The following is an 18,711-nucleotide window of genomic DNA, read 5'->3' as shown; positions in this document are numbered from 1 at the left end:
TCATATTTGTTTGAAAGCTTAGTCAAATGGCCAAATTATCTCAATACATGCACAAATGACAGTAAGTTAGAATTTATTAAAGTTGTATCCTTAAAGAAATATTTATAATTAATTTTTCCTATCTAAACTAATATGTCTACTTAAATCATATAAATTAGTCTTATTTAAATGATAGCAAATGTTATTCCCTAGTGAAAATAAGTAATATGTACATTAATGAAATATATCCATCAACTCAGAATTCCATAATTGCATAGTTCAACTAGCAATCTATGAATTAATCTCAGTGCAATAGTTTTAAAAGTGACATTCTAGAATAACAGCCATTTTTTAATTTAAACATCCTAAATATTAAATTGGCCAGGACAATCTTTTAAGTTAGCCAAGATTGAAATTTCTGCGATCTATTTAGAATTTCAAATATCTGTGTACTGGGTAGAATGCTAAATTTGCTAGGAAAATGACAGTCTAAAGTAGGGAATTTTTATGAATTAAGAAAGCCATAATGTCTACGTGGAATACAGATTCTCAAGGGGACACATGATTCTGAAACTCTGTCTTGTAAAAGACACTATAATTATTCTAAAGTAAGATTCAGAAGATGGCCATTTCTAACAAACTAACAGAGAATCACTTATAATAGTGATATCAGTGCCAAATATTTATGAACTCATTTCCCTTCCATGTGCATATGTATATGTAAAAGAGATTTACATATGTAAATATGTGGTTATCTATAAATCAACTATAGCATAACCATAAAAATAACCTATTTTATGAAGAAAAATATGTGTATATTAATGGCGTTTAGATGGGAAAAGTATACCTTAAGTTTCATTTCCATCTTCCATTCTAAATTGCCCTTTTAAACAGAAATAGTAAGGATAATCCAGAAACCTGATACTTTTTTTCAGGGAATGAAGTGAGTTCATCTAAATAGCCCAGAGTAATGGTTTTGTGATCCCAAAATGTTTGTAACATCACTAACACTTAACTCTGAATAAAGGAAATTAGTCTTGGTATGAAATGTATAGTTTTTTCAAAGTTTCTCTTAGATTAAACAAGTCTGATAATAGCTGAACATTAAAATTTGTTATAGGGAACACTCGATAAGAATGGAAAATGTGTTCATCTCAATAAATCAACACACCAAGCCTCCCTAAACTGAGAACAATTCTACACAAGCCAACAAGGGGGTGGAAATAGTATGCAATTTAAATCTGTTTTTTAAAAATTCAGATTAATGTATTTTCTCTTTTATTTCCCTCCAAACCTAGCTTTAGCTATTTTTTTCTAAAGAAGAAGAAAAGGTCAGACGGCCTGTGAAATGGCACCTCTTCCTCTGTCCCGTACTTTTCTGTCTCACAAAATTCATGAACTTATTTTGATGGGGAAAGAGTAAGAAAGTGTGGAAACAGAATGTGCTTTTTATCCCTCAGAAATAAAAAGATACTATTAGGCCACGGACTGAAAGTCATCTTGAGGACAACACAAGATGCCACCCAGTCTGCTGGCATCCCCCACCCGTCCCCCTCCTCCCAGGTGAGGCCAGCACACCTGGGCACCTGGGCACCTCACAAAGATGCCAGGAAGGGACACAGCGGCAGCCACCAAACGATGCTGTGGGACTGGGTCCACACTGTGTCCAGAATCATTCAGTGATGGAAGCCCTGCTCTGGGAGCCTCTGCGGACTTACTCCCAATCACACTAAAAGGCCTTAGTCTGCCTGGACTTTACCCCTAAAGTCTAGTTTTCAGGGGGAACAAAATGCCCTTACCTTTCATTTCAGAAGCAAACTTAAACATTTAAAAAAAAAGATTCCTAGCCAGCTTTTACTTATGACCACATAAAAATAATTTTTAAAAGGTTTAGAAAGACATTAAGTTCATATCTTTGAACAATTAGGTTTAAAAGTCTTTGTAAAACTGATAAAAAGTGTTGAAACCTTCTTGACAGAGAGAGAAGAGGATATTTCAACACTTCCCCAACAACAATAAAAAAAATCAGTCATACTTGCAGCCAAACAAAATGAGAAAAATTACCCAGTCCTGTTTCATATGTAAAATGTGTAAATATATTTGTATTTTGATTATAATACCACTTAAATAAAATTTTAAAAGCACGACTAAAGATTAGAATTTTAGCTAAAAATAAATCTGCCTAATAATGTCATGATAAGAATGGAACTCTGATACAGGATGTGTATCTCCTGGTAAAAGACTAAGAAGAAAGTTACCAAATGGTACCCAACTGGTTTAAAGACATTCCTGAAGTTCCTGTTATAGTTTCTCATTTACTATTCAGCCAAATAAACCAAATAAAGCCAAATAAAGATAGCTTAATAAGTTCAGAGTATAAAAGGAGCAGAGATTCCAGCTGACCTAACTGTGGCTTCATGCAGTCTCACTTCATGATAAGAGCCATTTGAAAGGTAGAAAGGACTGCTTGTCCAAGACAATACTCTAAGGAGTAAAAAATTCTTAAATTTGCTTCTTTAAAAAGGTAATGATTTTCTCTACAGGTGTCCAATAAACATGTGATAAATTTTATTGAATATTTAAAGCATGTACTATCTTCTGTAGTATTCTGGAAAAGCTTTTTAAAAAGTTGATATAGAATCATTATGCAAAATAATAAAACAGATACAGTCAACCACTTCAAATATTTTTCATCTGCATAAATAAATGTATTATAAAAACTATGTGTTCTGTCAGGTATGTTAAATAAAGAGATATGTGCACTAACATCAAAATCAAATTTGATGACTTAAAAAAAAAAATCACACCAACCAACCATGGTTAGATTTTTGCAAGAAATCAAACTACTTATGAATAAAATGCCGGTCATATATTCTACACTCTACTAGTAGATTAAATACCTACTTATTTATGTTTTATCTTATACAATTTGTTTTCACTGCAAGTACCTTGGCCTTTAAGAAGTATTCTAAAAATAAACAAACTACAGAGTTATTATGCTATGCAATCCAGGCTTCAAAATTAAAAAGAAACTAAACCCACTATAATTCATTAAGATGTATTCTTTATTAATGGTTAAAGCATACTCTCTCCACAAAAGATGCTCAGGAGTTTTAAAAATAATCCCCAGGATCTTCCTTGATCAGCAAAGTGAGGACTGATACAGTGATAATGACTAATCATTAAACCAAATCTAACTCACTAAGTTTGCTTCTCGGAAACTGGGATAAAGTACAATATGGACAATCAGCCAAAGAAGAAATTTATTTGAACAAATCAGCTGGCATGATGCCAGGTAACTAACCCAAGCCTTTTGTTTACTTTTTAGAAACTCATCTTATAAGATGTCCTCTCTGGAAATCTCACTGATTTCAAGTTTGAGGTGTTTAAAGTTCAAGGTTTTCCATTACAGTGATAACAAATGACAAAAGTCACTAAGATGACAGTTAAAAAATAAACGTACATTTTAAGTCCCAAGAGGACTGAAAATTAAAATTTTTGGAAAGCTATATTCTAATTTAAAAGTTCATGATTAGTGTATTAAAACACATTTTTGATAAAATTTTGAAACAATGGATTATAGTAAAGTTCGCAAAATAAAAATTTATCCTTTATGATTCATAATTACAAAAATTTTTGCTTTTAAAATATAGAAATACATCTTCTGAAAGAGAAACAGATAAAAAATATCTCAAGCATCAGCAAGAAAATGGTTCAAAGACTAAGTTTTTAGTATTTAAAACTTAACACATGACTGCAACCAAACAGAACCTACTTTCGGGGGTCTCAGGCCCCTGAAGATAGCCCTGTGCGTACTGATTAAATACAATTATTTCAATATTACCTTTTGGAAAACCATCACGTACATATACTCTAAATATGCAGCTAGTTACTTCCTTGTACTATTCAACTGATATTCTCTCAGAACACAACTGTTTTAACTATTACTTTTACGAATTAATTTATCTCATGTCTGAAAGATACTCACCTCTAGGAGGCTGGAGTGTATTCCAATCAGGTACGGCATGGGGGCACTAAATTAAAAATACACACGTATATGTTCACAGAGTTCATTAAAACTGAAACAACGATACGGTAATTCAGAATGGTTTAGAAAATACATTGATAAATGGGTGGTTCTAACACAGCACATCATAGATAGTTAAAATTATTCCATTCAGAAAACTCAAATTTAATCTGAGGCCACTGATATATTCAAATTAAGGTTGATGTATATAAAATCACAGAATTATAATTAAATCAAGAGTTATAATGTTTAAAAAACCTTTTTTAATATAAGGAGAATATTAGGGTCTCCCACCATCTAAGATGAATCTTTTCCATATACTTCCTATCAAATATATCTTGAAGAATCATCAAATTTATTCACACTTATTTGAATAATTTTTTATTTAATTAGATTCTTACATGATTTTATCAATATATATTCATGGTTTCACATATAATATACCACCAAAATTTTTGAGTCAGTCAGTCACAATGTGTTTACTGAGACCTACTGTGTGCCAGGCACAGTTTGGGAACTGAGGATGCAAAGATAAATAATCTCCTCCTCCAGCACTCTCACCATCCTATTTCTCTGCTATCTTTCCACTCACGTCCTGTGCCTTTTATTTAAACTCCATACATTCTTCTGTATCCCACTTTCAACTGTCATATAAAATGATATTTAGTAATAATATTAAATGAATAAAATTTAACTTATAATGATACTAAAGTTATCATTTTAATAAATTTTAAATTGTCTAATAATTGTCAGAGTGATGTTAACCACTTCAGCGCAGTCTGTGGAGCAGACCCAGGTGCCACCGCCTGGCATAGGGATGGGGGCACAATGACCAGGACAGGCAGAGCACACGCCCCTGTGGGGCTGACATTCCAGCAGAGGATACAGACATTAAATGAAGCTCACAACACACCAAGCCAAGCCTCACCAGTACTTTCAGAAATATTTCTCAAGAAATACAGCGAGGAAATTATTCAACTCGACGTTTCAAAATGAAATTATTATTTAACCAGGAAACATGAAAACGAACAAGTGTCTATAAATGTGGTAGAAGATATGCAAGCTAGTAGCTGTTTTAAAATAAAACATTTTGGCATTTCTTTTATATACATCTCTGTGTGATACTTAATGCAAACCTTTTCTGTTAATGAAAACAGATCATATTTTTTTCCCAAGGATCTGCATAATATTCCAAACATTCCTGTCATTATTAGAACTGAGCTGGCCAAAGTCTGGCATGTCCACTTTGCTACTGAGAACCAGACAAAACTGGCACCTTGGCAGATCCACAGTTTTCAAAGTAACCTCAAAGAGTTCCTAATTTGTTCATGTGATAGCTTGCCACTAACATCCACACATCCAGGATTCACAAAAAGTAAGAATGGTTCAAATTCTTATTTAACTCCTCATTAGCCTGGTCATATTGTCCTAGATTTTAATTCCCAGTTGTCTTTGTGTTCGGTAACTTTGTTCCTTCTTTTTTCTTTTTTTTAACTTCTATGCAATGGGCCATCTGGAATTGATCTGATATTCTGGATATTTCATTTGACTGAAAGTCGAGAACTGTTTATAGGCCTTGATATCCTGAAGACGCAACAGATTTTTCTGCCTTCAAAAGGAGAGAGAAGGAATAAATGTGGACTGTTGAACTTTTGTTTAAATTAAAGAAGGCTAGTTGGTTCCCCATCCAAGTTCTCACCCCTGGGATCCCTTCTGGGACTCTAACTACTCTGGGCTCCCATGACCGGGTTCAGGCAACTTTCACAAAATTGTACAAATTAAAGTTACTGCACAATTTTCCAATTCACTCCAGGTTAGGAAACCTGACCACAAGGTTCATAACACAGGAAGACCATGGAATCTCAGATCTCAAAGCACAGTTTAATATAATAAATGTTATATCTATTTTACTTATGTTGAAGGGCAGGATACAACAGATTTTAAAAAATCAGTGACAAAAGTAGTAGCTAACCAACTGAAGTCCTATCAAATATACCTTAGATAATACTTTTAAAGCCTCATGAAAGCTAGTTATCTCTTGAAGCATAAACATATTTACAGAAACTGTTAAGTCAGAATAAAAATCCAATACAAAATTCTACCCATAAAGTAACTGATACTTTTTTCTATGGGATCACTGGGTATCTCTATGTAGTTTTATCTCACTAACTTCTGAAAAATCCAGAATACACACATGTTGGGCTGCAAACATTATTAATCTAGAGCACACCTTCCTAAAATAATTATGGTGTTTTTTAGAACACAGATTAAACTCAATAGTTATTTCATCCTCATGAAAACTGGATTGCCTATATCCTAATATTAAGTCAGCCAAATCTCATGAAAGGTAATTCTGCTGCCCCAGCTGAAATCTCCTAATTAGATTAGGGCGCTAATAAGTCAGGGAAAGATCCTTGGCAACACAGACATTTTATCAACTATGTGTAAAACTATCCTAGATTTTTCTGTCAATGGAATGATTTTGCAAAGACAGGATACAGAAGGCTCTATTATGACTGCAGCCTCTTTTTGGTAGCAATTAATCTTTACTGAAAAATAAAAAATAATTACTTTGTAGTAGCTTTTTTTCTTTTTTAGGTTTTTCTTATGGAGGCCACCCATGGGGGAGACTATAACAGCAGTACTCTATTAACCTAGGGTAGTCTAAACAAAATAATTTTCCATTAAAAAAAAAAAAAACTATTCTCTTAGAAGCTAAATCTGCTCTTTTCAAAAAAAAAAAAAAAGAAGAATCAGATAGATAGAGAACATAAAAACAGTGACTCAACCATTATCACAGAAATGAACAATCATACTGGTACTGGCCTCAGTGTCTCGGGGGTGTTTCAGGACTCAGAAGGTTAGGCCACGTGGCAACATCACTCTAGGCCTCCTACATTAAAGCACTCTTTTCGTGTTCTGTTCTGTTCTGTGTATCAATACCTATCATGCAAATTCCTAGGTCTACAATAGAGTAACTGGTAAGTAAAGGCACAATGTTATACAAATCTCTAGGATTTAATCATGCTGAATAACTGAACTTTATACCCGTTACACAGAAGCTCCCCATTTTCCCCTTATACTGGCAGAGGAAGGGGAAAACACAGATGGGGTCGTTTCCTACCCTAGCAGACGGTGGGCACTTCTGGGTGCTCTGATCAGGGTTCTTTGATGAGCCTCGGACATAAACCCTACGGCATCAGGGTACTCCTCCGGGCTCTCCATGTGCACTTGTGCACGAACATGGGAGGTTCTTCCTGTCTGGGGACCCCAGGGGATGGAAACTAAGTCCTATTCATTATGTTACATACTCACAGCTTGGCAAACACATATTTACTAAATGTCAGGTCCACAAAGGGATGGATTAATGAAGGAATGAGCTGACCAATTAGCAAGCCTCCGTCAGCCGACCAAGATGCGCTATTCACCCACGGTCACAAGATGGCATCACGGCCCTCCGAGTCTAGCCCACACCAGAGACACCGCTTCCAGGGGCCAGGACTGCCTCGGGACTGGCCAAGTCCAACCACCTTCAAGAGTTGGCAAATACACAACTACCCCATCACATCTTCCTACTGCCATTTTTGGAGTGGGATATAAAAATTTCTTTACTCAGAAAATGTGAGATTGAAGGCACGATCTCAAATTCTTCTCCCTTTTGCACACACATCAGTATGACGCTAGGATCAGTGGCAAAGATGCAGAGAGAAGAAAACCATTTTCTTAGTTCAATCTGTGGGACTTTCTGACAAGGAAAGAGAGCTGGAGCCTTGGACAGCTATTTTGGAAAAAAAAAAACAACCCACTTCCTATGTTAGAAGTGGAGTCCGTCACAGTGACCTTAAGGTTTAAGAACTCTCAGATAACTTCTTGCTTGATTACCATGGCTCTGCTCTCTGGACCAGGAAAGTGCCTAGCATGCAGGCTATTAGAACCTGTCCTAAAGGGGCTATTTCAGAGGTCAGAAATGACTAAGATATGAAACAAGCTTCCTTCATTTCAGGGGAAGCAGCTGAAAAAGGACATGTGGGCAGAGTTAGAAAGTATCAGGAAGACATCTCTGGAGAGAGTTAGTGATCATTTCTAAACACAGCATTTCAGGAAGTCTTAAACATGTCATTACAGAGAACAGAACTTAAAGGGATTTTACCTCCTAAGATTTCAGAACATTTTCTACAGAAAAATTAAAATAGCACTAATATTATGTATGATAAAATGTAATTTTAAACCTCACAATTAGAAGTGTTAGTTCTTGAACCACTCAGTTCACTTCAGTTGCTCAGTTGTGTCCGACTCTTTGCAACCCCGTGGACTGCAGCACACCAGGCCTCCCTGTCTATCACCAACTCCCAGAGTCTACCCAAACCCATATCCATCGAGTCAGTGAGGCCATCCAACCATCTCATCCTCTGTCGTCCCCTTCTCCTCCTGCCCTCAATCTTTCCCAGCAACACTGTCTTTTCAAATGAGTCAGCTCTTCATATCAGGTGTCCAAAATACTGGAGTTTCAGCTTCAAGATCAGTCCTTCCAATGAACACCCAGAACTGATCTCCTTTAGGATGGACTGGTTGGATCTCCTTGCAGTCCAAGGGACTCTCCTTTGGCATAGATTTTTTAAAATCATGTAGCAATGCATTTTCTAATACTTTTGTCAAAATTATTGAAAATAAGTAAGTTTTAATTGCTGAATACTATGTGCAAAGATCTACTGCACATGTTGATATGAAAGAATCGTGGTTCCTGACTTCGAGGATGCTGGTCTATTCTAAGTACACTGGTGAGAGAAGAAAGCTCTAAAGTGAGTACCAAGGCAGCTATTTCTAGAGCCAGCTGTACTCTAGGATGTGTGTATGATGCTTTTCAGTATAATTAAACCACATACCTCCAGTCTCCTTCCAAACTGTTTCTGCCTCCCAGCACCCAAAGGGCAGGATGGCAGTGGGAAGTCACTGGAAACTTACTTCATGGCATTATCAATGCTAGTAACATTACCATGCTGGGGAAGTCCACAATAGGTGGGTTTAATTGATATACGGTCAAATATATGTACTGTCATTAAAATCATTCATTCGGAAGAGGCCTGGTCATAAAAACTTGACAGAAAACTTCATTATATGAACTTAGATCACTTCAACCCTTAAACACGTCAAGTTGATGTGCTTTTCATGAAATCAGAAAATAAAATAACTACTTCATTTCTAAAAGCGTTTTTTTTTTAAAGTAACATTGATTGTGATAAAAACAAATATATTATGGTCAAAATCATTTCCTTTCTGTGCGTGTGTGTGTGCACATATGGGGACCCTTGTTGTTTTAGTCACTCAGTCGTGTCTGACTCTTTTGCGACCCCACGCAGGTTCCTCTGTCCTGGGATTCTCCAGGCAAGAATACTGGAGTGGGTTGCCGTTTCCTTCTCCAGGGGATCTTCCCGACCCAGGGATCGAACCTGCGTCTCTTGGTTGGCAGGCAGATTCTTTACCATCTGAGCCACCAGGGAAGCCGTGTGCACATGGACGGTTCAAAGGAAAAGCTTTCATCTGACGTCTTAGGAGCTCTGCCTGCAGAAGCTGACTGCCCCAAGTCCCAAGGAAGACCACAGGGCTGCTGTGTGAGGGTCTAATTCTCCGTCAGCCTCCAGGGAATAGGACAGGGGCAGTTCTGGAGGCCCAGCGGAATTCAGACTGTGAGATCACCAGCAGGTGTTTCTGACGCCAAGTGTTTCAGAATCACTCCCACACATGTCAACATTGCTTTTCACGGTGACCCAAGGCTGAGGCTTTGACTTCACCACCAGGAACTCAGGGACACCCTGCATTCGAGGCAAGCCCTCCACGGGTATCTGGTACCAGGCGAGCTACTGGGGTAAGCGTGTGTGGGAAAGCATGCCTTGGGGTGGAGGGGATGAACATGTGCCCCGAGAGACAGCCTGGATTCTCAAAGACTCTGGAGACAAATTCTGACTCCTGGGACACGGGCTCTCTGACTGATACTACAACTTCTGCAAAACGTTCCTAACCACACCTGTTAAGACTGGGTCAGCTTCTATCTGTGCATTTAATTATCTCAATGACCGTAGAATACACTCAAGGAAATCTAAAGAACTTCATGTTTGCCAAGAATAGATTCTTGCTACCTTTGGAAAGAACCACTCTGCCCTTCATAAAACCCCTTTTAATACTTATTGCTGATCTCCATGTCGGGTTTGAGAGGTCTCATTCATACACATACGAGTAAGCCCTCGAAGCTTGCTTAATCTGCAGATGAGGCGGCATCTCCCAGTCCTCAAGTCTGGGCCCACGGGAGCCGGCAGAGCCAACTTACCAGCAGTAGTCCAGCAGGTGTGGGGGGAGCACTGGGATGTATATGTGTTGCCAGTACATCGGGTACAGCAGGGCGACCGAGCCGTGGAGACAGGCGGTTAACTAGAAAGTGTAAAAGGGAAACAACAGTGAGTGGCCTCTGACCCTCCACACGGAGAGACACGCTCAAGTTATCAAACATGGACCATGCTTATAAAGCCATGTATGATCTTGAATCGTATTATCTTGATCAATTCTGCTTGTGGAAAAAAAAAAGTCTCTTGTTTCAGAAGCTGTCCTGAAAAATGCATAAGCAGCAAAGTAGCTTCTTGGGCATCTTACAGGGACGGTTATAGCTTCCTAACATAGACTGTTTGGGGTCAAAACTAAGAACCTAAGTAAACCTGAAACATCAGACCAGCGTCTTAGGAGGAACTGTGGGAAATTACGGCGTGTGCTGCCCGAGCCCGGCTCGCTCGGATGAATGCGCCGGGATGCGGTCTTGGGGGGAGGCGAGGCTGGGGGCTCCGCAGGGATATCATTAGGGCAAATTGCCAAAGAATGAAACGTGAGCCAGGCGGGGGAGCCTGGAAGCTGCGGCAGCGCCGGGGGACCCAGCGTTCGACAGTTGGAGATGCCGCGACGTGTGAACCGCGGGTGATGGTATCAGGAGACGCTGCTCGCTGACACGGAGAATGTCACCATTGACCAGCGCGCTGCCCGAGCTCGACAGCTGTACCACAGGAAGCCAAGGACATCATAATTTCATATTTAAACTGCTCCTTTCAGATTAACATCGTGCTTCCTAGCTTTATACCACAACAGCTGCAAATACACTGATGCTATTTTAAAGGTAATTGCCATTTTAATTGTTTTGCTTTGGCAAGCAGTTAATTAAATATTTTTTTAATGCTTAACAAAGGGATATTGCTTCCCCACCGCACCCCCACTGACCCTCATCAGAATTCTTTCCCTGTGACTTCCTTTACATTTTAAATTATATTTCTGTAAGTCTTGAGACCTATTTTTTTTAGCATTTAAAGAAATATTTAAATCAGCATTCTTCCTCATTTTAAAGTTTTACTATAGTCTACATTTTCAAGACACTGAATGAATAAAAGCTTTCATTTGACTTGAAAAATGGAATTTAAAAATAAAACCATCTAAAAATGCACCACAAAATTTCTATAAACCATTATTTCTATTTTATCATACAAAGAAATTAAAGTTCATATGGTAATCAAATTGAAGGGATAAATGTAAACAAAACAATTCAATCTTAGTAGCAACATTTGTCTATATTTAAGTGCAAAATAGTTCCACTAAATTTTTTAAAAAGTCAGTTACAATAATCTAATCTGAACCAAAAACATAAAAATCTTGATTAAAAATACCATCATCTTCATCATATGTATTATATTTTTTCTGGTTAAGATTTTGAATTAATTTTTATATAGCAAAAAATGTATTTGTTCCATTTGGAATGTTATCATCACAGGGTTTTAGTACTTTGCATTTACAAGTTTTAATAATTTAAAATATTCTTTCTAACATATTATTTTTAAATTTCGTAATTAGCCCACACAGTATACCACTAGGAGGCATTCAGATGCTTCTCTTTAACAGTTTCAGACCCCACTGACTTCTCTTGTGCATCTGAGCCAGAGGGAAATGGAAGCGGGGCTGGTCTCAGTGGTGTCAGTTCTTAGCTTGCCTGTGCTCCCTGGCTGTGAATGAGGAAACTTGAAAAGCTTCACTGTCACCTGATGGGCTAAAAGCACTCACAGAGCTGTGAGAGGCACTTAATTTACTCGATTTCTACATCTGCAGAGAGATGGCTTTTTAAAACAGCTCATTGAAAACAGTTTTTAAAAGGAAAGTATTCTTTTTCATTGTTGAGAAAATAATTAACTGTGTAACAGGAGGGAAAATGCATTCTCAAAACGAGGAATTATAACAACATTAAGCTAATTTACTGGGCACACCAGAGTCCAAAGCACAGTATTAAATACTACAGACTTTCCCCCTACGCCCTTGATGGTCATCCCTAAGGGAAGTCATGAATTGCTTGCTAATAAGACACAGTATCATCTGATGAATCTGACTGGTTTCTTAGAGGACGATTTCTGCAACAAGAAGCAAAGTCAGAAACTTTCTGCGAAAGCCAACATTTGGTAAGAGGGTCACATCAGCTAATCAAGACCCTCCAGGAAAGAAGGAAGCTCTGCAACATTGGACAACCTCCCAGATGCAAGGGATCGGCCCCAAGGAGAGGTAAAAATACTTCCCCCACCAAAGCACAGGTTCTGGCCTAAGCAACCAGGATGAATTATTTAAAGAAATGCAACAAAAGTGTCAGGTTTAGGTAGAACTTTGAGGAATTTGCTCGTGCAAATACTGATTCCGTTAACACGGAGACATCCAAGTGGAGATTTCCAAAGAAGGCAGAAATGTATCAGAAGATTGTCCATGTCCACCCAGCACCGTGTAACAACTATGTGACTTAAGAAAGCAGAGAATATACGATCACAGCACATGCTTGTGGGTGAGGCAGTAAGTGAAAAAAAAAAAAAAAAAAAAAACAAGAGAAAATAAATTTACTAGGAATTAAGAAGTTATATTGTACAAGGTAATAACAATGTTGTACAAGCTAATAACAATGAATACATCACACAAATACACACACACACCTGCAAACAGAAGCAGACCCCAGTTTCCTCATCTTTGAGAAATACATGCTATATGATCTATAAACATGGTCTCAGAGAGATCTAACTTCTTTATTCTCAGATCAGATCAATTCTAACACTTTATATCTTTAGAAATGGTTAAGAACTGTTTTTTTCCATACAGATGATTAACAGAACACTTTACCTAGACAATAATTCAGACCCACCTTAAAAATCTATCTAAAGATAATCTTGGAAAGATTTAATGCACAGTAGGTAACTGTGAAATTGGAAATATCATAATAATTTAGTCACTTAATTCAACAAAGTTTTGAGTACCTGCCATGTGCCATCATACATTTCTACTAAGCAACAGAAACAGACTTCATTTTCCTGGGGCTCCAAAATCAGTGTGGACAGTGACTGCAACCATGAAATTAAAAGACTGTTGCTCCTTGAAAGAAAAGCTATGACAAACCTAGACAACATATTACAAAGCAGAGACATCACTTTGCCAACAAAGGTCCGTCTAGTCAAAGCTGTGGTTTTTCCAGTGGTCATGCATGGATGTGAGAGTTGGGGCCATAAAAAAGGCTGAGCGCTAAAGAATTGATGTCTTCAAACTGTGGTGCTGGAGAAGACTCTTGAGAGTCCCTTGGACTGCAAGGAGATCCAACCAGTCCATCCTAAAGGAAATCAACCCTGAATATTCATTGGAAGGACTGATGCTGAAGCTCCAATACTCTGGCCACCTGATACCAAGAGCCGACTCACTGGAAAAGACCCTGATGCTGGGAAAGATTGAAGGTGGGAGGAGAAGCGATGACAGAGGATGAGATGGTTGGATGGCATCACTGACTCAGTGGACATGAGGTTGAGCAAGCTCTGGGAGTTGGCGGAGGATGGGGAGCCTGAGGTGCTGCAGTCCATGGGGTCGCAAAAAGGCAGACACAACTGCATGACTCAACAGCAACAACCAAGGGACAGGGATGTGGAACAAGCCCCCGTGTCCGTGACGCTTATGCATCAGAGCAGAGAACAAACAGTAAACAAGTAAAACATATATTTATGTCTGAGCTAGAGGTAAATTCTGTGTAGAAACCTAAAGCAGGGTAAGTGGGGAGAGAGTGACAGAGAGCCCATCCTACACAGGAGGTGGAGGACAAACTCTGATGTGGCCACAGGGCACCAAGACCCGAGTGAACCACGGGAGCTAAGGAAGGTGCACTCGGGGAGAGGGGGATCCAGGAGTCCCAGGGGGGTGGGGGACACGCTCAGCACCTGCACCGAGTAGCAGGGCGCTCAGCTGATTGGATCAAACGGCGGAGCAGCAGGGGATAAGGTCAGAGAGGAAGCAGGTCGGAGCTGAGGAGACTCCCGGGACCTGGTGAAGACGCCAGGTTTCATTCTAGATGAGATCTGTCTGCGCCTCTGAACACAGTGCTGACTGTCACAGCAAATCAGTTCCCTAGAACGTTTCCAGAACTTTGCAGACAGAGGAAAGCAAATGATGTGCTGTAGAGGTTTTCTTTGGAGAATGAAGGCCTGTAAAGAAATGCGATCCAATGGTGCAGAGTCTATAAAAACACCGAACCATACGGTCCACCTGAAACAAGCAAAATATTATAAATCAACTACAAGGCAATTTAAAAAAAAAGAAATGAGATTGATAAATAAGCCAAGAAAGAAGGAGAATCTTTTTACTTTTTAGGTTTTACTCTAAGCTTAAAGGGAAAAGAGAATCACATTACTTTGATTAGAATTACCTAAGATTCGAGGTAGTTGTAGGTTCATAATCGGGTTAGACCCCCTACAGCGCTCTTTTGACATTTGTCAGCTGTTTCTCTACCACCACAGTTCTTCATGAAACCAGGGAATGGGGAAGAAGATTCAGTGTTTGGGTCAGAAGATATCACTGACATCACATTCTTGAGACTGAAGGAATACACTGCTGTCACTGAGCAAAAATGAAATGTACCAAATAAAGAAAAAAAGCTATCAAATAAAGGTTTAAGGAAAAAAAATCCTTATCATCTTTGTCAAATGGCATAGGAATATATAAATCCACATATAATTTCACCAAGCATACTCAATATGCCAAACTGATATAGTCCCAACAAACTAACACGCACACAAAAGAAACTCACAGGGATATTTATTTCCTATAGAGTACAACTGTGAAATAAGTGTGCATGGAAGCCACGTGAAAGAGACAAGACCTGGGGCCTGTGAAATCAGAGAAATCTGACAACAAAGGTTGCTAATGGTGAACCGAGTCACGGTATAAAGGAAACTGGACCTTCCCTTTGTGGCCACAAGTCTAAGGGCTATGCTGTCACTGACAACAGTGAGGAGAAAGTGTTTACATGACGCAAGCTGGCTCTGGGCCGGGCATATTCTCAGCACTTCATACATTCAGGTTTAATCCTACAACAACCTTATGAAATAGGTACCATTATCATTACGCCCGCTTTACAGACCAGGACTCTGCAGCAAAGTTACAACACTGGCCTGAGGTCACACAGCTAGCACAGCTGGTAAAGGATCCGCCTGCAGTGCAGGAGACCCCGGCCTGATTCCTGGGTCAGGAAGATCTGCCAGAGAAGGGATAGGCTACCCACTCCAGTATTCTTGGGCTTCTGTCGTGGCTCAGCTGGTAAAGAAATCTGCCTGCAATGCAGGAGACTTGGCTTCGAACCTTGGGTTGGGAAGAGATCCCCTGGAGAAGGAAACAGCTACCCAATCCAGTGTTCTGGCCTGGAGAATTAGATGGACTGTATAATCCATGGGGTCGCAAAGAGTTGGACAGGACTGAGCAACTTTCAGTTCAGACAACTACCAAGTGGCAAAGCCAGGGTACCAATGACGGCAGGCTCCAGAATACAATAACCATTATTTTAACCTGGCTTTTGATATACAAAGATTCAAAATCCCCATCATTATAAGGCTTTGAATAATACATACTGGCTGAAAACATTTTATACTAATTATATAGCAGAGAAGGAGTCTTTGAACAGACAAACAAGAACAGCTGACCTTTAAATGAAAAATTCAACATCTATGATAGAGGTGCAATGTAAAAAACTTTCCCCAGGCATCAGAGTCTGCAGGAAACCAACAGAGCAGTCTCTCCAAAATGTCACAGAGGGAGCTGATGAAAATTCTATGAGTCGTCACCTCGATCTGCAAGCATACTTAGTTAGAAGCGAAACCCAAGTTCCTTCCCTATGTGATATGAAATCTCACTTTGCTCTGCAAGTTAAACTAGATATTTATTAGAGGAAATCAGCCCCCTGATACAAATAGGCCATGTTTTAAGTGATTCGGTAAACATGCATTTTGAGGAGGGAAAAAAACACATTATCAGATTTCCAAGGAGAAGACAGGAAGACGGTCCATTGAGTGTGATGATCGCAACAGAAAACAGCACGACTCTAATTCACACACTTTACAAGTAAAGATCTCATCCTGACCCGTCGCTGCTCCTGTTACTCGGGGCTCTGTGTCTCTTAGCCAGAGCCTTTTTTTTCTTCTCCTGTAAAAGTCCCTCTGCCTGCAACTAAACTTCTATAAGAATTATTGAGGGACAAGTTTATGTCCCCTAGGAATTTATTTATGCATAAAATGCAAGAAATATTGATTAGAGACTTCATTTGATTTTTAAGTGAATCAATATTTAACTCAGAAACCTAAGCACTATAAACAGTTATGGGTGCACAGAATAAACTGCTGCAGTGATAAATTCCTCATGGAATGAAAAAAATTTTAGTGGAAAGCATAAAGAGACCATCCGTTTAAATGCATTTAATTTACATTCACATTTAAAAGTTTAGGCCAAGAAAGGTAGCAGCCGGTGACCTGAAAACTGCAAGGTTATTCCAACTCTGAAACATTCTTACTGCAGCAAAACTCTAACACTCCACTTGACAGCTGAAACAGCAATCCTGTGTCATGAAAGAGGACAGCGGTTGGTTGTACCCTTTGGTTTTCGATGCCTTTTTATAATGAGACGTTATCTTACACGTCACTCTTGCCTCCTCCTTTAGGGTGGTGTGTCCTGCTGTTTCACTGGCAAACACTCATCCTGACCTCCCTGCACCCAAGTCCCTGGGAAAGCTCTGCTCGTCTCGCGGCTGGCCAGCCGAACAGCTCTAAAGTTTCTCGCTGGCTTGCTTCTTTCATGTACTCATGCTTTCATTCATTTTACAGGTGGGGGAACCGAAACAAAGTTAAACCCACTGCCCAAGACCACACAACTAGACGTGGGGACATAACACAGGTGTCAGACGTGGCTACTGGTGCTGAGGGACAGGATGATGAGCCAGAGAGACAGACCCCTGCCCTCAAGGAGCCTACACTCGAGGGAGCCTCAGCTCTGCGTTTCTGCAGCTGTCACACTGCACAGAAACACCAATGCCGGCCCACCCATTTCCTCCCCTATGCGACTTTCCCGTCACCAAGTTTACCGCTCTCTCGCTCTCTCTGCTCTCTAGTTCACACTCTTCAAGTCAATTCAGCAGCAGTCTTGCTTTTCCTAGAGGAACCCATCTACTTTTCCACAAAATTCAGAAGCCTGACACCGTAACATAACTCAAACGTACCTGCCTTCTCTCCACACAAGCTTCCAGACCCTGGACTCTAGAGGACTGCAAGTGAGGATGTTCATGTGAATTATATACAAACTATACTTTAAAAATGAGGCAGTTATTTAAGAAGTAAACCATACAATTAAAGAATCCTGCAACTGACAATTAGGAAGAAACCTGGAGATCACTCTTGTTCAACTGTTTCATCCGTTACATAATAAATTTCAGGATAAAAGAAAAAATTGGCTTACATGAAATCATCCAATGTTTTCAGTTGAATAATCTTGAACTGAAACATAAATCTCTAATTTTAGAAGATAATATTGGTATAATCACACTACTACCATATTGAGGGACATGGTCCAAACAGCCAATAAATAAAACCTAATTGACTGAACCTATTTTCTAAAACTATTAGGCATCTCTGAAAATCATAACCTACAAACATCTCTTAACCAGGAGTAAAACTGATGGTGAACCACTAGCAACGGAAAGACAGACAACCACAGGTGCGAGGCAGCCCCAAAGGAGTTTCTGAATCTTCACAAGTGAAGCAAAATGACTATAACCATTCATAAATGACGTATAATTAAATGAGAATGAAACGCTACATATATATATGTAATATGCTATATTATTTATATTGTATACAATATTCACATACACACTTAAAGTACATATATGTGTATTTGGCATACATCTCAAACACTTTTAAATGTATGAAGTGAAGTGAAGTGAAGTCGCTTAGCCGTGTCCGACTCTTTGCAACCCCAAGGACTGTAGCCTATCAGGCTCCTCCATCCATGGGGTTTTCCAGGCAAGAATACTGGAGTGAGTTGCCATTTCCTTCTCCAGGGATCTTCCCCACCCAGCAATCGAACCCGGGTCTCCCGCATTGTAGGCAGAAGCTTTTACCATCTGAGCCACCAGGGAAGCACCTACATATATACACGGGCTTCTCTGGCGGCTCAGACAGTAAAGAATCTACCTGCCATGTAGACCAGGGTTAAATCGCTGGGAGGATCTTCAGGAAGATCCCCTGAGGAAGCAAATGGCAACCCACTCCAGTATTCTTGTCTGGAGAATTCTATGGACAGAAGAGCCTGGTGGGCTACAGTCTACGGTGATGCAAAGAGTCAGACACAACTGA

General features: G+C 39.4%; 1 protein-coding gene across 1 annotated transcript in view; it reads right to left on the bottom strand.

The window, feature by feature from the left end:
* DENND1B (DENN domain containing 1B) overlaps nt 1-18,711 on the bottom strand; it is a 269,985-nt gene that overhangs the window by 92,911 nt on the left and 158,363 nt on the right. The window contains exons 11-12 of the mRNA XM_040263718.1: nt 10,329-10,429; nt 3,968-4,013 (exon numbers count right to left, since the gene is read on the bottom strand). Of these exons, the coding sequence (XP_040119652.1) occupies nt 3,968-4,013; nt 10,329-10,429 (147 nt within the window). The remainder of the gene's footprint in view (nt 1-3,967; nt 4,014-10,328; nt 10,430-18,711) is intronic.

This window comes from Oryx dammah, unplaced genomic scaffold (assembly GCF_014754425.2).
Source record: "Oryx dammah isolate SB20612 unplaced genomic scaffold, SCBI_Odam_1.1 HiC_scaffold_21, whole genome shotgun sequence".
NCBI classification, from domain to species: Eukaryota; Metazoa; Chordata; class Mammalia; order Artiodactyla; family Bovidae; genus Oryx; species Oryx dammah.
This window is presented reverse-complemented; position numbering and strand designations above follow the sequence as displayed.